The 26,911-nt window shown below is 39.2% G+C and overlaps 1 protein-coding gene across 4 annotated transcripts; it reads right to left on the minus strand.

Moving 5' to 3' along the window:
* Window positions 1-1,347: 1,347 nt before the first annotated feature.
* On the minus strand, window positions 1,348-22,877 carry LOC109644382 (protein jagged-1a-like). Of its 4 annotated transcripts, none has more exons than XM_069529544.1 (22): window positions 22,675-22,877; window positions 21,845-22,144; window positions 17,853-17,910; window positions 15,151-15,408; window positions 14,965-15,025; window positions 13,990-14,120; window positions 13,723-13,842; window positions 13,229-13,342; window positions 12,329-12,442; window positions 11,019-11,183; window positions 10,825-10,938; window positions 10,630-10,743; window positions 7,303-7,416; window positions 7,109-7,225; window positions 6,402-6,429; window positions 5,649-5,734; window positions 4,974-5,087; window positions 4,607-4,716; window positions 3,629-3,853; window positions 3,385-3,516; window positions 2,167-2,317; window positions 1,348-1,994 (listed from the first exon to the last, which is right to left on the minus strand). In XM_069529544.1, the coding sequence occupies exons 1-22, from the start codon at window positions 22,732-22,734 to the stop codon at window positions 1,495-1,497; spliced, it is 3,186 nt and encodes a 1,061-aa protein (XP_069385645.1). In that variant the 5' UTR covers window positions 22,735-22,877; the 3' UTR covers window positions 1,348-1,494. The 4 variants fall into 4 exon arrangements, with proteins under 4 accessions (XP_069385645.1, XP_069385643.1, XP_069385644.1 ...); XM_069529542.1 differs by having other exon boundaries at window positions 3,620-3,853; XM_069529543.1 differs by having other exon boundaries at window positions 3,629-3,856.
* Between the last annotated feature and the right edge of the window lie 4,034 nt (window positions 22,878-26,911).

Raw genomic sequence — 26,911 nt, forward strand, 5'->3', positions numbered from 1 at the left:
GTGTCTCTGTCATCAATCATCCTCAAGGCTGCAGCTAACCACAGCTAATGCTAATTCCCATGTATAAACCATTGATGTCATGTTTTGAGAAAGCTGCAGGACGCACCTGATTCGAATCATCCTGCAGTTTCAGCAGACCTCAGGTACTTGTCTGTTTCACAGCTGTGAGCATAGAAGCTAAATGCTGCTTCGTCCCTATAAAAGCTGTGAGTCGACCACACTAGAACATTTGTTTCTGGTCTGTTATGACCAAAGTCTACAAGTCAGGGAAAACTTAACGTGGTATATCTGTGAGGGACGGTTGTGCTGAGCTTGGGTCCTTTTATAAACACATTTCTGCAGACGACAGCGAGATGAAGGGCTGGGGATGGCTGTCAAACAACTGGTGGCCTCTTTGATGAACTCCCACGTTAGTTAAGGAGTCTGCATCAAACCAAAGCCTTTGCCCAACATCAATCTATGTGTTGCTCTAAATCCTTCAGATTGTGGATTGTTCAGTAATTCGGAATTTTTCTTTAGAATAAACAAGATTTAGTTTCATCATAATTTTAAATTAAAAAAACACATTGATGCCAGAAACAAACACAAAGACCAATTTTCCAAGGTCCAAAATAAAACTGGTGAAAAGTAAAGGAGCTGACGACTAAAATCAAAGATGGTTTCACAGCCGTGTTCTCCAATCAACAGGCAGCATGTCACATGACTTCTCTGCAGTAATTCTGTCAAGCAGGTTTGATCCCGTTATAGCAAACACACGGAAACAGGACTTAAAGCCTGTTCTTTTATTTTACACTGTTCAAACAATACAAATTATTACAAAAAACTCTGTAATTCTTTCAGTAGCAGAGCAAAACATCTACCACAATGTTGGTTTGTATACAAAGACCCTGCATGTATATCCCCCACCTCCAGTCACATAAAATACAACACATGACCCTGGGAAACATACCAACTACACAGTATCAAACAGACAAATGTATAAAACATTTAAACTGAGGCACAAAATTGCCCAAATCCAAACGGATAAAAATAAACAATTCTTTCAAGAACATTTTGGGTGTTTCCAAAAGTAGAAATATCAAAGTCTTCAGTTTACAAAGCTGCCAACTCAGAACAGATAAATTAAAAAGAAATCTCTGTAGACTCTTGACAATTAAATCTAAAATACATATTGATCAATAAGAAATTATTTACACATGTATACAAAAACATTCTACAATAATTCTTCATATCAGCAGTGACTGCTGACACACAGACTTCTCTTTAAGAAAGCACAAAATAAATAATTTCCTCAGGTCACATTCAAATGCGTATGTGAATGAAAGTGATGGTGCACATGAAGCGTTCTGTCAGAGATCCTGCCAACCACGGTGGAGCGTTCAGACCAGTGTCAACACATAAATAGAAAATCCAAAGTCTTCAATCCACTGAAATTCTATAGAAGAAAAAGATCAAAGAGTTAGCTGTCAGTTATTCAAGTTTCAGATTGGTTAGTTAAACGATAAACTCCGCCCTGCTGACGCTCTGTGACTGCAGCTGCCTGTTGTCCTGTTTGTGGATCCAGAGTTTGTCTGTTGGAAGATTGAGGGGGCGTTCGTCCCAGTCTACCAGTGAGTATGCTGGTGGCGCTCCGGGGAACCTTGCCTTCTGCAGCCTCTTATCCACCTCCTCATCGTTTGATTGGCTCCCGGTGTCTGACTTCCTGATCTTGGCATTGACAGAGTTCTTGTCCTTGTGGAGGTGGTGATGGTGGTTTGGTGGGTTTTTCTCAATGAGGTTCCTGATGTGGTTGAGCTGGTCGCGGGCACCGCTGACGCTGTTGTGGAGGGTGTTGTTTTCCTCCACTGTGGCTGCCAAAGATGACGAGGCCTGGGTGCAGACCCCAGTGTGGACGCTCTGCTTCCTCCACCTTTTCAAGCACCATTGCAACATTGAAACAACTGCCAACACCCAGATGACAATCGCCATGGTGACCAGCAGGGGCACCATGAAGTCTGGTGGATGGAGAGAGGAGAGAACTTCAGCCAACAACTTGAGACACATATGAAAAATGTAGTGAGTGGACGTTGAGTTGGAGAGTATTGTTAAATAAGAATTTCCAAATTCAAGAATTCATTTTCACTATGATATTCAGCAGGGACTTAATTTTATTTTGTAGAAACTCACCATTGGGGTTGCGGCTCTGTAGTCTCTGCACGCGGACCTCTGCGATGGCCCTGATGATGCTGCTGTTGCCGTTCCTCTTGCTGACCAGATCCATGATCCTGTCGGTGATTTCCTTGATGGAGGTCATACCTCCGCTCTGGTCGTCTGTCGACTACATTTGGCACGAAAACCACATCATAGAACCTTGTTTACTTTAAAACACAATCACTGTTGAACCACATCATGGAAGTTTCAATAACTCCTCTGAACACCGGTTTTCTCCAGATAAACCATGTGTGTTATTCTTCTGGCTGTTTGAAACTTTTCTGAACTCTTATTTCAGTTATTCATTGCGGCAGCAAGATAATTGTTATGTTAACGTTCTTTTCTTTTCTTCTAACCCTTTTTTTAAAAACGGAAGAATTATTGATGCTTTTCCATTTTGCAATTTCAGACTCTTGGTTAACGTTTGATCATCAATCAATCAATCAGACTTTATTAATACTGCACATTTCAAACAAATCAATTGTAATTCAAAGTGCTTTATAAGCATTTGACAAAATGTTATTATTAATAAGTTTAAAACCAATGCACTCATACAAAGTAAATGATAATGAAACAATAAAATGTAAATAAACCAAGACTGAAGAATGAAATTATAGAATACCACCAATAATAAAGAGTATATCAAAAAAGTAATAAATAAATAAAATAATATATCAGAATAAATAAAAAGTGTAAATTCTTAAAAGCCATAGAAATTATAAAACACTAAAAGAGAAGAACCAGAGGATCTGAGGGGTGTGGTTCATCAACCAACCAGTCAGGTGAAAGGCCATGTAAACAAGTTAAACGATTTTATAATCTATACGTGAGGCAACAGTGTGGGGACTTCAGTATAATGTTCTCTTTGGTCTTATTCAGCACTTCTGCAGCAGGAGGCTGAATTCATTCAAATGAACCAGACAGGAGAGAAATGGCCTCACTTTGGAAATGTTCTTCAAATGTAAAGTCTGTTTTTGTGAAACCTAGCACATGATCCTTGAAATTAAAATCTAATTTTATTTCTTCTCTTGGTCCTGATGTAGTTTCTCTCTCATTGATCCAAACTGCAAAGAGCTGTTTGTGGGTTTTATCTATTGTTATGAATCAATTGTAGTAAAGAGTCTGGGCTATAAGTGGAAATCTAACTAATTTCGATCATTTCAATCAGTTTCAGACGGGGGGGTCGGGACTTACGATGGCAACATGGATCTCGTTGCTGTTGCTGAGCGAGGGCTCACAGGTCATAGAGATGGAGGAGTCAGATGATAGGTTCTGGACAACGTAGAGGGTCCTGAGCTCTCGGCAAACCCGCTCCACCGTCACACCCTGTGGAAGACCCACCAGAGAAATACCATGAGCAAGTCACATGTCACATGAAGGTATCAAACGTTAGCTGCCCACCGCAGCATGATGGGGTTCATCGACTGACCTGACTGACCTTTGCCATGACGTCCTTGTTGAAGGAGAAGGTGATGTTGGTGCAGCTGCCCTCTGGGCGACACCTGGCTGTGGGCAGGGCCCAGTGGGCGGGGCTCCAGCACTCCCCCTGGCTGTGGCAGGGCTTGACAAAGCAGCGCTCGTCCCGGATGGCGATGCAGGTCTGATCGGCCGGACACTCAGAGCTGTGAGTCTGGAGGCTACAAAATCCCGGTCCGCACCAAAGCTGCTTGAGACAAAAGTCGGCAAACTCCAATAATTAATATAATTATTCAATAATCAGAATACGAGAGAGTGACTTTTGAATGTGGTAAATATAGAGTTAGGACAACGATAAAGTTGGCACGAATGTGTAAAAGTAAACATGTAAACCGGGCCAATCGCAGCTGTTTGTCTAAAATGGGGCAGGTTTGATGCATTAACCGACAATGGAGCGTCCAGTGAGAGAGTTGCCATAACCAGCTTTGGATTTCACATCATAGTTAATGTAGCGAGTGTCGTCTGTAACAGATTTTCTCTCTGCACCGTTTGATATGACGTGATTCTACACTACAGCACGATTCAGAATAAATATGACCCCACATTGTGTCAATCACAACAGGTTTGATTTGCTGCATTTTTCCTTCCAGAGATTTGTCTGACGTGTTTACAGAAATTTGTTTTCTTCTTTTTAAAGTTTGGTCTCTGGTTTCGACTCAAACTCAACCACCTGCGTCCTCAAGCAGACTTGGAGGCGGTCGGGATAATTTGTTAGCTCCTCCATCAGAAGATGAAATCCTTGTTCTTGAAGCTTCTCACAATCGGATGGAGCCAGTGTTTTATTTTTATTCTTCCAAGAAGTGGGAGGAAATGAAAACATCTTCATCAATCATTTTATCTCCCACTGATGATTTACAGAACCAATAGAATCAAAAAATAAAACTCATGGGACTGTTAGGTTTAAAAACGCAGACTCAAAAACCCTCAATCTCAACATTACCTCAGAGCAGGTGATTCTCCCCTTGTGGCAGCGGCAGGTGTTGCAGTCTTCATCCCATCTGCTTCCATCCAGAGCCACCAGCCCACCGACCACACAGGACCCCCCCGACACTGAAAAACAAATCATCATCTGAAGTCAGAGAACTGTTGACTCAACAGTTTCATACGTCATATCAGGTTTTTTTATAACTGATCCATATCTTAAGTTATAATATCAGATATGTTTATATATTCATGAGAGTGATTTGTTGCAGATTGAATTTAATGTGTCGTTGGTGGTTATAACGTCACAGAAAGATTTTCTATTCTTCAGATAAATCGCTGCAGAAGCTAAATGAACTGTCGTTAGTGCAGAGCAGAGGTCGTACCCTCCTGGCAGCGGGGACCGCTGCGCCCTGGTGGACAAATGCAGCTGTAACCGTTGATTTCATCCACACAGGCAGAGCCGAGGCCGCAGGGCGACGACTGGCACTCGTTGACGTCTGAAAGAGACGAGTTGTGACTTGTTGTTTGAAGTGTAAGAGAATGTTTAGGAAGTTGGAGAACCTGTTGTTGATCTCACCAAAATAAAAACAGGTGAATCTGAGTCAAATGATTCATCGTTTAAAAGTTTAGATTTGAAAATGTCCATCACTGCTTTCTATCAATCAATCAATCAAATTGATTTGTATAGCCCAAATTCACAAATCAAAGTTTGTCTCATAGATCTGTGTGTGACATCATCTGTTCTTAACCCTCAACAACTAAATTAAACCTCAGAGAGACACATGTGAGGATCGTCTCCCAGGACGGACAGAAGTGCAGTAGATGAATACAAGGTTTTTTATTAATGAGGCTAGGCTAGGCTAGCAGTACGAAATTTCCAGAGACGCAAGTGACTTTCTGCCATCCTCTGTGTGTGCATGTCCAAATCCAATGCACCCTGACCCAGGTCAACACAGGTTTAAGCCTGGCTCAAAGGCACTGAGGCAGAAAGGTAAAGAAAAATAAAGAACAGATGAGTTGAGGGATTGATAAAGGGATGGATGGAGGTAAAGACTCACTGATCCTGCAGTCTGGGCCAGTGAACCCTGCAGCACATTCACATCGATACCAGTTGTCTCCGTCCACACACGTCCCACTGTTGTAACTACAGAACAACACAGACACACACTGAGTCTACACACTGTGATAACACAACATTATGACACAACGTTATAACACAGAGTTATAACACAGAGTTATAACACGTTATGACACATAACACAACGTAATAACACAATGTTATAACACACTGTGATAACACAACATTATAACACACTGTGATAACACAACGTTATAACACACTGTGATAACACAACATTATAACACACTGTGATAACACAACATTATAACACACTGTGATAACACAACGTAATAACACACTGCGATAACACAACGTTATAACACACTGTGATAACACAACATTATAACACACTGTGATAACACAACATTATAACACACTGTGATAACACAACGTTATAAAACACTGTGATAACCCAACGTTATAACACACTGTGATAACACAACGTTATGACACACTGTGATAACACAACGTTATGACACACTGTGATAACACAACATTATAACACACTGTGATAACACAACGTTATGACACACTGTGATAACATAACGTTATGACACACTGTGATAACACTGACCTTTTCTCAGTTAAACAGAGGAAGTGTTTATATATATATATATATGAATACAAACCATTTATACGTGTGTTTGATACGTTCATACATGTGTTTCTGGACGTGTATTATTATACTTACCAGGGATGAGAACTGCAGTCGTTGACATCTGGAAAGTAAAGACAGATGTGAGACTGATTCTGTCTCAGCTCCACTAATATTCGTTAAGTTCCGTCTGTACATCCACTGAACAAACCTAACAGCTCATGGTCACCAGAGGATGAATCAGGATTATTTTAGTAGCTTTAACAAACTGGAAAGTTTCGTAGAGAAGCTAGAAAACATTCAAACACAGTGAAGCACACAGTGAGACTGGATGAGAGAGGAGAGAGCACGTCGTGGGCGCCACGGGGCGCTTGCAAAAAGACTAAACAAAAAGGAAGGTTAACATTTGCATGATCAGTTCAGAGAAGCTGATGAACTCAGAAGGAGAAAGGGGGAGCGGAGGAATCTATCAAATATCTCACCTCTAACTTTGTACACTAATGAAATGAGTGAAATCAGTCACACTGCGAAACACAACAATAAGTTAAACATGTCTTAAAACAACGAGACCTATTTTGTTTCTTTAGTTTAGTTCTCATCTTATTTTAAAGGTGTAAAAATTGTAGTTTCTAATCTCACAAAGCTTCAGTCATATTGTCATAGAAGACGAAGGAAATCTGAAAACATTCACGTCTTTCACTCATTCCTGCAGCTCCACATGAAATACCTCAAGAATCCTGAATGAACTCTGAGGTGTTTAATAAAAAGTGTGGGGGGGGTTAGGGTGTCGTGCAGTGACTCACTGTGGCTGCAGGTGGCGCCCTCCCAGCCTTCCTTACAGATGCAGTTGAAGACGTCTCCGTCCACCACGCAGGTGCCTCCATTTTCACAGGGACGTGACAGACAGCTGCTGTTCTTTGCTGAAGACGAACACGACGTCAGTCGCCAAACTTACACAAAAACGTGAAAAACAGAATGTACGTGTTGTCGTTCTTACAGATGTTACACGTGTTTCCGTCCCAGCCGACAGCGCAAACACACCTGAAGGCGTCGTCTTCATCGTGACAAGTTCCTCTGTTGTTACAGGTCGACTCGTCACATTGACTCTCACCTGGAGGTCAAGACAGCTCATTACAAACCTGTATATACAACCTGTAAACATAATGTATATAAACTGTATAAACAACCTGTAAACATAATGTATATAAACTGTATAAACAACCTGTAAACATAATGTATATAAACTGTATATACAACCTGTAAACATAATGTATATAAACTGTATAAACAACCTGCAAACATAATGTATATAAACTGTATATACAACCTGTAAACATAATGTATACAACTATATATACAAACTGTAAACATAATGTATATAAACTGTATATACAACCTGTAAACATAATGTATATAAACTGTATAAACAACCTGTAAACATAATATATATAAACTGTATAAACAACCTGTAAACATAATATATATAAACTGTATAAACAACCTGTAAACATAATGTATATAAACTGTATAAACAACCTGTAAACATAATGTATATAAACTGTATATACAACCTGTAAACATAATGTATACAACTATATATACAAACTGTAAACATAATGTATATAAACTGTATATACAACCTGTAAACATAATGTATATAAACTGTATAAACAACCTGTAAACATAATGTATACAACTATATATACAAACTGTAAACATAATGTATATAAACTATATACACAACCTGTAAACATAATATATATACAAACTGTAAACATAATGTATATAAACTGTATAAACAACCTGTAAACATAATGTATATAAACTGTATATACAACCTGTAAACATAATGTATATAAACTGTATATACAACCTGTAAACATAATGTATATAAACTGTATAAACAACCTGTAAACATAATGTATACAACTATATATACAAACTGTAAACATAATGTATATAAACTATATACACAACCTGTAAACATAATATATATACAAACTGTAAACATAATGTATATAAACTGTATATACAACCTGTAAACATCATGTATATAAACTGTATAAACAACCTGTAAACATAATATATATAAACTGTATAAACAACCTGTAAACATAATGTATACAACTATATATACAAACTGTAAACATAATGTATATAAACTATATACACAACCTGTAAACATAATATATATACAAACTGTAAACATAATGTATATAAACTGTATAAACAACCTGTAAACATAATATATATAAACTGTATAAACAACCTGTAAACATAATGTATACAACTATATATACAAACTGTAAACATAATGTATATAAACTGTATATACAACCTGTAAACATAATGTATATAAACTGTATATACAACCTGTAAACATAATGTATATAAACTGTATAAACAACCTGTAAACATAATATATATAAACTGTATAAACAACCTGTAAACATAATGTATACAACTATATATACAAACTGTAAACATAATGTATATAAACTATATACACAACCTGTAAACATAATATATATACAAACTGTAAACATAATGTATATAAACTATATACACAACCTGTAAACATAATGTATATAAACTATATATTCAAACTGTAAACATAATATATATATAAACTGTATAAACAACCTGTAAACATAATGTATACAACTATATATACAAACTGTAAACATAATGTATATAAACTATATATACAAACTGTAAACATAATGTATATAAACTATATACAACCTGTAAACATAATGTATACAACTATATATACAAACTGTAAACATAATGTATATAAACTGTATATACAACCTGCAAACAAAATCTATATAAACTGTACATACAAACTGTACATATTATATATATATATATAAATATATATAAACTGTAAACATAATATATATATAAACTATATATAAAACTGTAAACATAATATATATACAACCTGTAAACATAATGTATATAAACTGCACATACAAACTGTACATATTATATATATATATATAAACTGTAAACATAATTTATATATATAAACTGTATAAACAACCTGTAAATATAATGTATACAACTATATATACAACCTGTAAACATAATGTATATAAACTATATATACACAACCTGTAAACATAATATATATATAAACTGTATAAACAACATGTAAACATAATGTATACAACTATATATACAAACTGTAAACATAATATATATATAAACTGTATAAACAACCTGTAAACATAATGTATACAACTATATATACAAACTGTAAACATAATGTATATAAACTATATATACAACCTGTAAACATAATGTATATAAACTATATACAACCTGTAAACATAATGTATACAACTATATATACAAACTGTAAACATAATGTATATAAACTGTATATACAACCTGCAAACAAAATCTATATAAACTGTACATACAAACTGTACATGTTATATATATATATATATAAACTGTAAACATAATATATATATAAACTATATATAAAACTGTAAACATAATATATATACAACCTGTAAACATAATGTATATAAACTGCACATACAAACTGTACATATTATATATATATATATATATATATATATATAAACTGTAAACATAATATATATATAAACTGTATAGATGACCTGTAAACATAATGTATATAAACTGCACATACAAACTGTACATATTATATATATATATATATATATATATATATATAAACTGTAAACATAATATATATATAAACTGTATAGATGACCTGTAAACATAATGTATATAAACTGTAAATACAACCTGTAAACATAATTTATATATAAACTATAAACATAATGTATATAAACTGTATATACAACCTGTAAATATAGTGTATATAAGCTCTATAAATTGTAAACATTAAATATATTTTAAAGACCTATATAAATGATCTATATATAAAACTATATTAAACATGTAAAAACATGTATATAAGCTGTAAATAAATATGGATAGAAACTACATAAAACCCTAAATTTAACTGTATTTTTAAGTGTATATTAACCGTATAAAAAGTTAAACCAGCTGCAGCAGCTAAAACAGTATTCAGTTTCAGTATTAATCATCTAATGATTTTACATTTAAAAAAATCAGACGAACAAAAGCACAACTTTAAATTAAACACTTTTTACTGCTCAGTCTTTTTCATGAGTATTATTATTATTTATTATAATTATTATTATGACAATGTTGAACTGGTTATTTTACTGAAATAAAATTATGTGAATTTTCTTGTTTAAAAAAGAAGGAGGAGTCAAAAATCATCAGTTACAAAAAGTGTATGGGCGGGACTCACTTGAGTGACAGGTCTTTCCCTTCCAGCCGTTGTTACAGTGGCAGTAGAAGTCGTTGACGAGGTCTCGACACACACCGGCGTTGTGACAGGGATCCGAGCTGCAGTCGTCCACGTCTGCACCGACAAAACAAAAAAAGTCAGCGACACGTGTCCGCACCGTTTCTACTGCTGCCGCTCACCACGGTGACAACTCACTGTGTTGGCAGGTGGCGCCTTCCCAGCCGTCAGCACAGACACACTGATAATGATTGATTTTATCCAGACAGGTGCCTCCATTCAGACAGGGGGCGCTCTCACAGTCATTAATGTCTGAGACACATGGAAAGAGAAAATTAGCATTTGTAGTTTTCGGGGAAAGTAAAAACACAACATGTATTTTCTTCACTCACTCTCATGACAGTACGTCCCCGTGAAGCCGTCCTCACACTCGCAGCTGAACTGTCCGCCGGCGTGGCTCCGACACCGCCCATGTGGGCCGCACACGTTGGAAGAAATCAAACGCACCCCACTCGGTGTGCTATTGGACCCCACTGCCACTGTGCAGCTGTCAATCACTGGGGAAGAGGTGGAGACAAAGAAAGATTTAAAAAGTCAAGAACATCACAGAAATGAAATAATGTCAAAATCGATTCATGGCACTGACGAGCAGCTAGTATCCACACGACACTGTTTGTTCTTTAATTCATATTTTATTAATAAAACAGCCATAATTTGACATTTCAGGATAAACATGAGTCGACTTTCAATGAGAAACATAAATAAGATGATCGATACCAATCTGTACGCTAAACACGAAGCTAACCAGCTGCTGTTATGTTAGCCTAGCCTAGCATGGCAAAAAAGAGGAAACTGCTAGCTAGCTTAGTCTCTGTCAAAAGGGAACGATGTCTAATTTTAACAAATTATATCTGGTTCATTTAATTAGAATAAAAAGCAAAGTGTAAATATAAGTGATGTTTATTTATGTGACGTTAGCTTTTGTTTAGCATTATTAATGTAACAGGCGTCCAATTGAAAACACTGGAGAGACTCCAGGTTCTGAATGGACCCAGTTACACAGCTGCTTCTCTGGTGAACTCTGTTTCCTCTAGAACACTGTCGGGTTTGAACCTTCCAACAACTGAGGTTGTGTAAAATATATAATAAAAATTAAACAAATTAAAAACAACAGAAAGAATAAACCAGTGTGGTTTACCCCATATTCTTATTGTGAATAATTATGGAATATAAATTCGATATATAATATGTACAGTGTAAAAACTGTAAAAACAGTGCACAAATAAAAACAATAGCCAATGTTCAAGTAAAATAGTACACGTGGTAGATCATATAAACTATAATGGTACAAATTATAACAATTATAAAATGTAGAAATAAATATTATCGTGTGTGTGTGTATATGTGTATGTGTGTGTATACTGTATATACACACACAAATATACTTGTATGTATAGTCTGTGTTATAGTCTATAGATAAAAAAGGAAGAACAATATGCAGCCAATGTACACAGAGAGCTGCGTCCAGAGGAAAATCTGCAACAACCACTTAAAGAGAATATTGTTTTTACATAATAGATTTATTTTTGTTTTGGACTGAAAAGTACGATAAAACAACTTCTGTAAACGTTTCATTTACAATTAAAGAAAACGGTTCTGGCGTCTCCTCCTCATCAAACTCACTCTCTAGCATCTCACTCACTCATATCGCAGTTCTGGCCCATCCAACCGGGGACGCAATCACAGAAGTATCCACCAATCAGATTTCGACAGGAGTTGGCGTTGACACAGGGGTCGTTGTCACACTCGTTGGCATCTGACGCAAAAGAACAAAGAATGAGAAGTTTCGAGAGATTGCAGAAGAGTTGACAGAACGCTGCTTGTCATCGGGAATTATACTCATTCACAGTGAATGTTCATCAGTGAGAGAAAACAACACACTGGTCTGTAAACTAACATGACAATGTTGGATTATGGGAAACAATGAAAGTGCAGCAGTTTGTCAGGAGTTCTACATCATTTAATGAAGGGCGATGAAATCAGCAGCGACTTCTAAATAACATCCCCACATTTAAATCTAATGTTCATAAAAAGTTACATAGACATATAGACATCCTGAATAACGACTCTGCCCGTCAAAGCTGTTTTATCGATTTCACAACAATGGATCTCTGAAGTTCCAAAAGCTCTGCTCCCACACATTGTGACTTCTTCTTCTTCTTTGTACAGTTTATTGGCCGTGGCAACCAACATCAAGGTGGATTACACCATCAACTGTGTTCTTTTTTTGTTCGGTTTATGATGTTTTAAGACCGACAGTCTGCATCAAAGACTGTAAATAAAGATGACAACGTGTCTCCACTTCCTCCAGAAATGAAGCTAAAAAATCTCTGGAGATTAACCAACCAAAGGTCTCGACATAGAAGGAGGCGAAGGACGGAGCACCGAGTTTAAACGGCCATACTGACCATCAGATGATCAGCTGATCGATCAATGGTTCTATTTGTGAATTAAATGATGAAACATTTCAATAAAACGTTTCATAAACAACTCTAACCTTTCAAAATAAAATATCTGTCAGTGTTGACTGTGGAGCACTGACCTATGAGGCAGGTTTTCCCCATCCACTGAGGAGGACAGATGCACTTGAAACCATTGACCAAGTCCTGACACGTCCCTCCATGACTGCAGGGGTTCACCAGACAATCGTCCACATCTGAGATAGACGGAGAAAAGGGTTATTGAGCGACTGTAGAAGGTCGTACTGATGGAGCAGGAGGTTCCGGTCCAGCCGGGGGAACAGCGACACTCGAACCCCTGACTGATTTCCACACAGCCAACTGCATTCATACAGGGGTTGGACAGACAAGCGTGATCGGCTGTGACACAGACACACAAACACACCGTGGTCATAAAGACATCAAGAAGATCTTTGCCCCTTTTCACTCCATCATTGCCTTGTATTTTTTTTCATATTAAATTCAAAGGTTATATTTGTATTTTTATTAATTCTACTGTTACTCATTTCACAAGAGGGTTGAGATCTCGTGGCAGTGCCTTGCTGGAAGGCACAATGTCGGCAACCCAGCCCCTCACCACTCTGACAGTTGACTCCTGAGAATCCGTCGCGACAGGAGCAGTGGTATTTATCAGGTCCCGTGTTGCTGCAGGTTCCTCCATTCAAACATGGCTGCAGTGTCCCACACGTGTTCAGATCTGGACAAAGACGACACTGAGACTTTAACAATGTTATGTATTAACTCTGTTTATTTGTGTTCCTCATTTCTTATGTGTCATAATATGACATTTACTGTTTATCTGAATTAACAAGGTCAGTTATAGGTTGTGTGTGTGTGTGTGTACCTTTGTCACACAGCTGTCCTCCATAGTTGGTGTCACACAGACATTGCCAGGGCTCCGAACAGCTGCCATGAACACAGCCGGGGTGAGAGATACACTGATCACAGTATTCACCCTGCCATCCATACAGACACCTGACACACACAAACACATGTATGAGGGACGGAGGCAACAAATATTAATTGAAGAATGTAGGTTGTCGTAATTTTCATCGTTTTGAATTAAACATTGATAAAACGATGGTTTCAGAAAAGAAAAAAAACGTGGATGAAAACACTTTCAATAAATAATTAGGAGATGAAGTGATGACTTGTCAACTTAAATAAAGTTTTAATTTCAATGTTCTGATCAACTTCGACATTTATCATTTATAATCACTCTAATATCAATAAATCAAAACCACCTCTCTTAATGAACGCAAGTCACCTGACTGTTACTACAAATCAATTCAATAACTTGATAAATAAATCAGGTATTTTTTGTTGCTTCCACAGAAAATGTATTTCAATGATGAAGTCAATCAATCAATCAAACTTTATTTGTATAGTCCATATTCACAAATCACAATTTGTGTCATATATCTTAACAATGTGTGACATCATCTGTTCTTAACTCAACAAGAGTAAGAAACCTTTTAACAGCGAAAACCTCAGAGAGACACATGTGAGGATCCGTCTCCCAGAAGTCTGAGCTTTATTTAGTGTTAAACAGAAATCTATGACCAAACTCATGAAGTCACTGATACAGTCCGCACTGTAAAAAGGAATTCAATTAAATTAAATACATTATTTGAAACTGTAAAATATACAGTGAAGTAAAATTCTGATGATTAAATAAATAATCAGATTTATCCTTTCAGTGTAGCTGCTGCTCTGACTGGAGGTTTTTCTGGCCTCCTCCTAAAATAAAAACTAAATCAAATGAAAATAATAATGAAATAATAAATAAAATTAAATAAAACCAAAAGTTGGTTCTCACCTGCACTCTCCAGGAACTTTACACGACCCGTGTTCTGTGCTGCAGCTCTGTCGACAGATTGCTGCAGAGCAGGACACCAACAGCGAAAAGAAATTAATTTATGTTGTTTCTGTATCTGTGGTCACTCAAGTGTTAGCGCCATCATTGAATGCACCACTTGAAGAATTCAAACAGCTGAGAACTCACCCGTGTTACAGTCCGGACCGGACCAGCCCTCCAGGCACGTCTTGTTGCCCTTGTGGTCGCACTCATAGTGTCCGAAGAAGTCGTCTCGTGGTCGGCAGAACTTGTTGCAGCCGAAGCCGTAGTAGTGCTCGTCGCAGCTGAGGCGGACCTGGAAGCGGAACTGAGCCACAGGGCCGTTATGGTTCAGGTCCTGCCACTGACGGCTCGGGTTGATCATCCCCGAGTGAACAGCTCTCTCGATCGCCGACCCACTGATGCCTGCACACACAATGGATTTAGACAGGAAGTCAAACAGGAAAAACTGAGGTGAAGGATCTTCACAACCTGCAGCTGTGACCTGAGGACAACAAGGTATCACTGGAGGACTTTTATTGTTCAAGAACTGAAGGCAGGAAGTTGGGTTTAGGACATGATGGCTCCTTTAAAGTGAAGCCAAAGCATATCTATCTCCCCCTAGTGTCCGGCTGCAGTATTGGTCATAAACCTTCCTCCATGTTAGCAGCTGGGACATGAACCAAACTAAAGAATCAAAGTAGACGTTAAATAAATGTTTGTCAAAGATGTTTCTGTCATTTCAGCTTGTTCTTGTCTCTCTGATGTTTGTTCAAGTGTTTCTGATCAGTTTGGTTTAATTAGTTATTGATGATATAAAAACATCTGGGAGCGGCGGTGGACTAGTGGTTAGAAAAGAGGGACATCAGGCTGGTTCGAGTCCACGGACTGGCAAAACATACCTGATCCGGAGGATGGACTAGACCTGGATCTGTTGGAATCCAAGAGGACAGATGGACTCTCCCTATCCCACTGTCTAAGTGCCCCTGAGCAAGGCACCTTACTCCCCCAACATCTGCTCCCCGGGCACTTTCCATAGCTGCCCACTGCTCCGTGTGGTCACTGTGTGTGTTGTGTTCACACGGACGGGTTAAAAGCAGAGGGTCAATTTCCCCATTACATGTAGTGCTGTGTGTTAAACAGGCTGAGACGTCATGATTGACAGATGAGACTGACTCCTGATTGGTCAAGGGCATGTATGGGCGGTACCTCAATACCCACGATCACTACTGAACAGAAAATTACATCATCACCACAAGATAGCAGCGTTCACATCTGAGATATTTTAACTTCACTTTTTCCAATATGAGGAAGTGGAGACATGTTGTTATTTGGTTTCTACAGGAGAACAGACAAACCAACCTGATGTCACTGTACATGTAGCTCTGCACACTGGGAAGCAGATGTGTTTGTAATATGCAACTTCACCACGAGATGTCACTAAATCCTACACACTGCATCTTTCATTTGAATGCTCCATTTATAGTGTAATGTCTATGGTAATGTCCCACTGAGAGCTGGAAACTGAATGTTCCGACATCCTGATGATCTGTGCATAATCTTTTTTATTTTGTATCTTTGTTGACTCATAGATCAATAAGACAAATATCAGCCAAATTGAGTTTCTGCTGCAATCTACTTCAAACAGTAAACGATCAATTCTAAAAGCTCATTACTGAAGGTGTAACAGAAACATTTTCAGCTCTCTGACAGTTTCCATCGGTGAAGTGTCAGATTTGAATATTTGCTCAAATATCCTGGACGGAGCAGATCCAGCTTTGTTTACATTAATGATTTTTCAAACCTGTTAGCTCAGTGTTATTTTCAGCACTTTTTTTAATTTTCCATCCAAATGTGAAGTGTCACAGTTTGCTTCCAGGCTGACGCTCATTGGTTTTAGGAGATGCGGCCGAGTTTTCAGCTCTTTCAGTCGAGCTGTTCGTCGGCTGAACAGACGCCGTCACCTCAGCCCAACCACACTTTCCAGCCCGCGGGTGAAATACCACAGAGCAGCTCAGCATTTTTAAACTGTGGAATATAACAAGCACCAGTGTCCTCACAAACACAGCAGTCCAGTTGTTTGTGTTTGAGCCTCATCGTCAATCAACAATCAAACATTTAATCATTTTTAGATTCTCACTGATTATCAGAAACATCTGTTTTTATATCATCAATAACTAATAAAACCAAACTGATCAGAAACACTTGAACAAACACCAGATAAGAACGAGCTGAAATGACAGAAACATTTATTTCACGTCTACTTTGATTCTTTAGTTTGATGTCCCATCTGCTAACATGGAGGAAGTCTATGACCTGTACTGCACCAGGGGGTCATCGTTTTGGCTGTACGGAGATAAAACGTCCGCCTCAATGTTCTGACTCAAACTCAAATGAACTGATCCCTCACTCACACCCCCGCCCCTCTCCGCCGTCAATGCCTGGACAAACCACCAAGCTGAGGTCAGTCGACTTCACACTCGTCCAATAATGGTTCCCTGTGGGACGCAAAATACAGCACCAAGCAAACACTCCTGCTACGACCGCCCTGCTGACCGCCCGCCACGGTAAACAGACACAACCTCACTATACACACATACACACTTACACACAGTTCACTACCAGTTTTCTGAATGGTCGACACATTTACACCTCCAAAGGCTGGAGGAGGAGTAACGTCCTGTTTCCGAGCCTCAGGCAGAAGGTTTAATGTTTGTTCCTGAATTTATTGTTTTTATCCACTTTTATAACCTTTTTTATTGACTGCACATAGAGCAGTTCGCACTGAGGCCACAGAGAGGTCTTGTCTCAGCAGGAAACTAAACACAGTGGAGTCAAAGAGGGATGAAGACGATGATGATGATACTCACCGCTAGAGGACGAGTCGTTGTTGAAGTCCAAAGCTTCCACTATCAATGTGTATGACCTCTGCATAAACACACAAGCACATAATTAACTATAAGTCAAAGAACCAGAAATGTTAGAATTAGGTTAGTGTTATGCATTTAGTTGTGATGGTCTCTTCTTCAATCACACATTTTTTTGAATAGCTCCTTATCAGAAATGTTTTTTTCTTTTATCAAAACATAAAATAGTTTCAGCTCCGGTGGCGTTGATGTCCCGTCCCACTTCTTGATGTTAGGGTCAAGCCTTTGAATCAAAGTCTGATTGTGAGCACAGAGGCTGGCACTGGTTTTCCACCTGGGTGGTCTTGCATCATCTCGCCCTCATAGAGCTCACAGCCTGATAAACTGCGTCCGACCAGCACACAGCTCGGTAGGAATCCACAGTCGCTTCATGTACTTCAGAGGTTTGTGTTCCTTCATCTGGCGACTGTGTTCTAATGTTCTGCTCAGGATGGAAACATGTCAGAGGTTCTACATTAAGAGAAAAGAGGGACAGAGCGATTGGGTTTGGGTCAACACTGATCTTTCCACAGCAGAATTCATACGTCATGTCCCGCCTCCTGCTGCTCTACAGGCTCCGCCCCTCGCCTGAATGTTTCTCACATGTTCCTGTTGTTGTGAACGAGTCGACGATCTGCTACACACACTGACTACACAACATGTCTACACAACATGTCTACACAACACGACTACACAACATGACTACACAACATGTCTACACAACATGTCTACACAACATGACTACACAACATGTCTACACAACATGTCTACACAACACGACTACACAACATGACTACACAACATGTCTACACAACATGTCTACACAACATGACTACACAACATGACTACACAACATGTCTACACAACATGTCTACACAACATGTCTACACAACACGACTACACAACATGACTACACAACATGTCTACACAACACGACTACACAACATGTCTACACAACATGTCTACACAACACGACTACACAACATGTCTACACAACATGTCTACACAACATGTCTACACAACATGTCTACACAACATGACTACACAACATGTCTACACAACATGTCTACACAACACGACTACACAACATGACTACACAACATGTCTACACAACATGTCTACACAACATGACTACACAACATGTCTACACAACATGTCTACACAACATGTCTACACAACACGACTACACAACATGACTACACAACATGTCTACACAACACGACTACACAACATGTCTACACAACATGTCTACACAACACGACTACACAACATGTCTACACAACATGTCTACACAACATGTCTACACAACATGTCTACACAACATGACTACACAACATGTCTACACAACACGACTACACAACATGACTACACAACATGTCTACACAACATGTCTACACAACACGACTACACAACATGACTACACAACATGTCTACACAACACGACTACACAACATGTCTACACAACATGTCTACACAACACGACTACACAACATGTCTACACAACATGTCTACACAACATGTCTACACAACATGTCTACACAACACGACTACACAACATGACTACACAACATGTCTACACAACACGACTATACAACATGTCTACACAACATGTCTACACAACATGTCTACACAACATGACTACACAACATGACTACACAACATGTGTACACAACATGTCTACACAACATGTCTACACAACACGACTACACAACATGTCTACACAACATGTCTACACAACATGTCTACACAACATGACTACACAACATGACTACACAACATGTCTACACAACATGACTACACAACATGTCTACACAACACGACTACACAACATGTCTATACAACATGTCTACACAACATGACTACACAACATGTCTACACAACACAACTACACAACATGTCTACACAACACGACTACACAACATGACTACACAACATGACTACACAACACGACTACACAACATGTCTACACAACATGACTACACAACATGTCTACACAACACGACTACACAACATGTCTACACAACATGACTACACAACATGACTACACAACATGTGTACACAACATGACTACACAACATGTCTACACAACACGACTACACAACATGACTACACAACATGTCTACACAACATGACTACACAACATGACTACACAACACGACTACACAACATGACTACACAACATGTCTACACAACACGACAACACAACATGTCTACACAACATGTACAGACAACATTTTACACAGCTCGTGAAAACATCTTTACAGCACTGCAGTTCACTTGCTAATGCTATAATGCTAATCGGCTAGCTCCTAAGCTAACTGTTAGCTGCTAGCTGTTATTACACAACATCATGAACATTTGATCAGTGGGATAAGACCTACTTGAAATGACAAAAAACATCTCTGACAAACATTTATTTACTTATTTCTACTTGGTCCATGTCTCATCAGCTAACATGGAGGAACAATTGGGTTTCTATACAATGTTTAAGGTCTCGACCTTCACAAGTAAAGGCCAAATCATGAACATGACCCCAGTGAAGCCAGAGTGGACATTTCTGACATCACAACAGAGTGGAGCATCTGACCAGTCAGAGTGGACCTTATCAGGAGGAGGGTCTCAAAGACACTGAACCCAAGACAGATCCACTACTGTCCCTCCACTGTAAATGGTAAATGGTCTGTATTTACACTTTTCTAGTTTTGATGACACTCAAAGCTTTACAGTACTGTTTACATTCACTCATTCACTCACACATTCATACAGTGCAACTATGGGCAGCACTTTTCTAAGAGGGGCTGTTCTGGGTTCAGCATCTTGACACTTCGGCATGCAGATGGGAAAGACCGGCAACCGTTCTCCCCCCTCAGCCACAACCGCCACCGTGCCACTACTGTCCCACTATTGTCCCACTATTGTCCCACTACTGTCCCACTATTGTCCCACTATTGTCCCACTATTGTCCCACTACTGTCCCACTATTGTCCCACTATTGTCCCACTATTGTCCCACTACTGTCCCACTACTGTCCCACTATTGTCCTACTACTGTCCCACTACTGTTCCATAGTAACCTGCTCTTATAAAACATCAGTGACTCAGGGAGTTGGAGAGAGGGAGAGAGAGGGAGGGAATGAAGAGAGAGAGGGAGGAAGGGAGAGAGAGAAAGAGTAAGGGAGAGAGGGAATGAAGTGCGAGAGGGAGGAAGAGAAAGAACAAAATGATATAAAAGCACCAGAGACCAATTAGAAACAAGAACAGAGCAGCAGGAAAGAAAGAATAAAAAGTTTATGTGATGAATAATGAAGAAGAGATGACGAAGGAACGAGTGGTGACGAGTTGCAGAACTTCAAACAGCTGCCATGAATAAATGTAATGCAATCACCATGTTCGATTGGCTGCTGCTGGTTCCCACAATTGCAGCCTGAAGCCCCTCCCACCACTCACTGAAAGGTCAGGAAACCATTCAAACACAGATGAAGAAACAGGAAATCACCCAAGTGACCTCTGACCCCGATCCAGAAAAACCGACCACTTCAGCAGCGTCCACACTGAAACTACAGATTTACAACTTTCTACAATCTAAGTATTAAAGATTAAAAGGTGTAATAATCTAATTAAATGATCTATTTTTTAGTTTATTCATAAATCACAACCACACAAAATAATTTAACTAATGAACCAGGTTCTTACATGATAGACCAGCTCATCTCTTAGCATCAACACATTTGTGGTGAAGTTCAACAATTCGTCTCTGCTAGCTTGTTTATTTTCTTTCCTCTCGTTGTGGCATCATATATTACACTCTGGTGCCCCCTTCTGTACACACTGATCAAATTCACCCAGAGCAACGATTCTGGAACTGAAACCGTGATAGAAACCTTCACTACCTCATGTCACGATACAAGAAGACAACTGCGGATCAGGGAGAAAAACCCTGCAGACTTTTAGACTCACCGGCCATGCGAAGCTGAACGACAACATGATCCTGGACTTGTCGCTTTTGGTGTTGCGCAACGAAAAGCTATTCCCACCGAGCACGGGCGTGGAGGCGATGCCGAAGCTGCAGGGCCCCGAGGACACCTTCAGCTGGAACTCCTTCAGACAGACCCGGAAGAAGGTGTCGCATTCGTCCACCGTGCAACGCTCCTCTTTCACGTCCTGGGCTCCATCGCAGCAGGCGCCGCTCTGCAGGCGTCCGTTCAGGTTCTGCATCGACAAAATCCGAAGCTCAAAGTGTCCAGAAGCTGAAGAGACCTGCAAGAGGGTCAAAAGATGAGTTACTGGCAAGGGCCACAACATCAAACCCATTCAATAAAAGAGTATTTAAATCTGAGTAGTACACACAATAACACACAGTAATAAACATTAATACACAGTGATAAAACTACTCAGGATGTTGTGTATACTATAATATACTGTCAGTAATGTTAATGAGCAGTTTCGCTACTCACTGATGTCAGTGTGATCACAGCCTGGAAGCTAAATTAAACTAAGAGACGAGAAGAGAAACTAAACTAAGATAAGCTTAGCCTGACAACTTCTTTGTGGACTGAAGATCCTGAGGCCAAAAATACCCTCCAGATACTGAAAGGTACATATATATATAACATATATATATATATATATATATATATATATATATTACATATAGGGATACTTCAGACATTAACCCAGAATCAGAGGATTCTCATGGAAACTACATTTATCTTGTCATTGACTTTGGCTGACTAGTGTGAGCTGTGTGTTTCCAGGAGTGAACATGTGGGGCAGCGGGTGTGTGGTACCTGGACCCCGGCACAGAGCAGCAGCAGGCGGAGCTGCAGGAGGACGGAGCTCCGGGTCATGCCGGCGGGGAGCTGCTGCAGGCGGCTGAGGGCTCAGTGGTTGTCGTTGTGAGTCTTGTTTTGGGTTCGAACCCCTCCGGCTAAACGACAGCTTCAGGATCCGAAGACTGACCCCGAACAAACTGAACCACGGACCCGGGAACCTTTGTCTCTTCGTCGCTTCTCTCTCCGACACACGCAGCCCGCTGAGGCCGACTGGCAGCAGCTGGATCCGGGTAACACTTAGAGCTCGTCCCGGTGGAGCGGGGTGATAACCACCAGCAGGGAGGGGCTTACAAACACACGACTCCGCCCATCAATGAATATTAATGAGCAGTGGTTTGTTTACAGTCAGTTCACACGAAGGTGAAGAAGTGTGTTCACATGTGGAGTCTAAGGAGTACAAGAGGTAACGAGTTAAAGATAATTATATAAACTAATTATACAATATATTTATCTTCATCATGTTCCTCATCATCATCTTCATCATGTTCATCATGTTCATCATCATCTTCATCATCTCCATCATCACATGGAGGTGAAGAAGTGTGTTCACATGTGGAGTCTAAAGAGTACAAGAGGTAACGAGTTAAAGATAATTATATAAACTAATTATACAATATATTTATCTTCATCATGTTCCTCATCATCATCTTCATCATCTCCATCATCATCTTCATCATCTCCATCATCACATGGAGGTGAAGAAGTGTGTTCACATACTGTAAAATCCAAAATGTGAGCCTACGACAAAAGACAGTGTGAACAGAGGAATATGTGAATGTGCTGAATGTGGGCAGAGGAGGAATGAAAGGAGGCGCTGCAGGGTACAAGGGAGGTGAAGGAGGAGCTGCTTTCTTCATGAAATCGAGTGTGAGCGACAGAATAAAGGTTTCCTCCTCTTTATTCTCACATTAAAACAGCTGGGCTCTTTCCCCAGAGGAGCCTCATGAATAGATTATTGGAGATTACCCCCCCCCCCCCCAACCTCCAGCCCTGCCCCCATCTACCCCATCAATCTGCCCCTTCCCCACTCAACCTCCCCACCTCCCATCTACTGATGATCAGAAGCCAAAAAACCACTCGCATTCACCTGGAGAAGATTGAATTAAATCTAAAACAGAAAAAGGAAGTTGTGTTATCTTGTTCATAACATAACAGTTACTTCGTTGTTGTAGATTATGAGATCTGTTAAAATAAAGATGTTTTCAGACATGAACTGAATTCTGAACATTATCTAGAGGGTCTGTCTGGATAATGTTTGGATAACGTCCAGTAAGTGAGTCCATGTTAGAAAACAGCAGGAAAACATCTGGAACCTTTCCAGTGAGCGAGTGAACGTGTTGCTGAGGTTTCCAACACGTGACGTACGTGAAATTGGAAGAACACAAATATCTCAGGATGAAGAAGAGGAGCCATACACGTAGAAGACGTTAACTTGGAGAGACAATGGCTGTGAGGGTTAACCCTAACCCTTAACCGCATGATATATGTGACTAATGGGTTTAATGCATCTTGGGGAAACGTGGGTAATACTTGAGGATTTGGGACGTGAGGACCTCTCTCCATCAGGGGACAGGAAGTGGAGAGAGTCTCCTCCATCACTGAGGTCCTCACATGGTCCAACACCTTCACTGCTGTAGTGAAAAACAACCTGTCTGAAGAAGTGCTCTTTTATCAATTTTCCAGTCATAGACTATTCTGGTTATATTTACAGTGCCCATTACGATTCCTATGATATGATGCTCTTATTTTACTAATTATATTTTTATCTTTCTTGCTATTTATGTAATTATGAATGTGGACAGTTTGTGCAGGAATGAGTGTATTGTTTTTTAGGTGCACAGCACATTTCGTTTGTTCATTTTGTTCAAGGAAAATAAAGCTGTCTAATTCTAATTCTGATTATTCATACTTTTATTATCAGTTAGATTGTTGTAATTCTCTAACAGTCGTGGTTAATACACAGCTGTTGCTGTACTGGAGAAAGAGAGTGTGATCACATGACACCTTAAGATTTTAAACAAGCTTTCACTTCTTTAATTAGTTGAGCTGTTGCACCTTCCCGAGCTCTGAGGTCGACCGACATGATTCGTTCACTCAAATGTTAGCTGTAGTTGAATCACTGAAGAGCCACTTCTTCTCACTGCCTTTAAATTCGAGTTCAAGAGCTAATTCTGTTATTGGGGAATATTTTATAAATGTTTATGATGTTTACCATTTTTTTTTGTAATGTATTTTCTATTTATTCTGTCAGCTGTGGTTGTTTTATGCATGATATGTGACAAAACAATGACTTGACTATATCAGTATTGTGTCAGTGGTTTATACAGGGAAGCGTCTCCTCCTTTTCTGTTTACTGACACTTAGCGTCCTGAGTTTGTTTGAGGGAAATAGATGAAGTTGCTCTTTGCTTTGTGAAATGAAGCAGCTCTGCAAACATCAGCTGCAGCTCGCTCCATTTACTAATGTGAGTTCAATGAAAAAGTCAAAAGTGTCAGGAAACTCTTTACATTTCAGTCTAAATATAATTTACTCTTCTTTTCTATTTAATGACTTCTTGTGATTAATGGCATCAAATGTCTTGACGTGTTTATTCCTTCATGTTATCTCATATATAACATTTCAATCCTGTGTTTTTATCTTGTTGTTACATCCTCTGACTAACTGATGTTTAATGTATGTAACCTGTTGAACTTGAGTTATAACATCAGTCTATGTTTTTAGATGATGGATGGATGAATGGATGATGATTGATGGATGGATGATGGATGAATGGATGGATGTTGGATGGATGATGGATGGATGTTGGATGATGGATGGATGATGGATGAATGGATGATGATTGATGTATGGATGTTGGATGGATGATGGATAGATGTTGGATGGATGATGGATGGATGTTGGATGGATGATGACTGATGGATGAATGGATGATGGATGTTGGATGATGATGGATGGATGGATGTTGGATGGATGATGGATAGATATTGGATGGATGATGGATGAATGGATGATGATTGATGGATGGATGTTGGATGGATGATGGATAGATATTGGATGGATGATGGATGGATGTTGGATGATGATTGATGGATGGATGATGGATGAATGGATGGATGTTGGATGGATGATGGGTGGATGTTGGATGATGATGGATGAATGGATGTTGGATGGATGATGGATGATGGATGAATGGATGATGACTGATGGATGAATGGATGATGGATGTTGGATGATGATGGATGAATGGATGTTGGATGTTGGATGTTGGATGGATGATGGATGAATGGATGTTGGATGGATGAATGGATGATGACTGATGGATGAATGGATGAATGGATGTTGGATGATGATGGATGAATGGATGAATGGATGTTGGATGTTGGATGTTGGATGATGGATGGATGTTGGATGGATGAATGGATGATGACTGATGGATGAATGGATGATGGATGTTGGATGGATGAATGGATGATGATTGATGGATGGATGTTGGATGGATGATGGATAGATATTGGATGGATGATGGATGGATGTTGGATGATGATTGATGGATGGATGATGGATGATGGATGAATGGATGGATGATGGGTGGATGTTGGATGATGATGGATGAATGGATGTTGGATGGATGATGGATGATGGATGAATGGATGATGACTGATGGATGAATGGATGTTGGATGTTGGATGTTGGATGTTGGATGTTGGATGGATGATGGATGAATGGATGTTGGATGGATGAATGGATGATGACTGATGGATGAATGGATGATGGATGATGGATGTTGGATGATGATGGATGAATGGATGTTGGATGTTGGATGTTGGATGGATGATGGATGAATGGATGATGATGGATGAATGGATGTTGGATGTTGGATGTTGGATGATGATGGATGATGGATGAATGGATGATGATGGATGAATGGATGTTGGATGGATGAATGGATGATGACTGATGGATGAATGGATGATGGATGTTTGATGAATGATGGATGATGATTGATGGATGGATGTTGGATGATGATGGATGAATGGATGTTGGATGTTGGATGTTGGATGGATGATGGATGAATGGATGTTGGATGGATGAATGGATGATGACTGATGGATGAATGGATGTTGGATGGATGATGGATGAATGGATGATGATGGATGTTGGATGATGATGGATGAATGGATGTTGGATGGAT

Source organism: Paralichthys olivaceus, chromosome 8, assembly GCF_024713975.1.
Source record: "Paralichthys olivaceus isolate ysfri-2021 chromosome 8, ASM2471397v2, whole genome shotgun sequence".
NCBI classification, from domain to species: Eukaryota; Metazoa; Chordata; class Actinopteri; order Pleuronectiformes; family Paralichthyidae; genus Paralichthys; species Paralichthys olivaceus.

Bases quoted from the DNA above. Each gene is read 5' to 3' on its own strand.
- LOC109644382 (XM_069529541.1), bottom strand. From the start codon at position 22,734: ATGACCCGGAGCTCCGTCCTCCTGCAGCTCCGCCTGCTGCTGCTCTGT. The intron at 13,343-13,722 runs GTGAGGGGCTGG...CGTCTATCTCAG, and splicing joins AGGAGTCAACTGTCAGAGTG to ATGTGGACGATTGTCTGGTG. The intron at 3,857-4,606 runs GTAATGTTGAGA...TTTTGTCTCAAG, and splicing joins GGAGAATCACCTGCTCTGAG to CAGCTTTGGTGCGGACCGGG.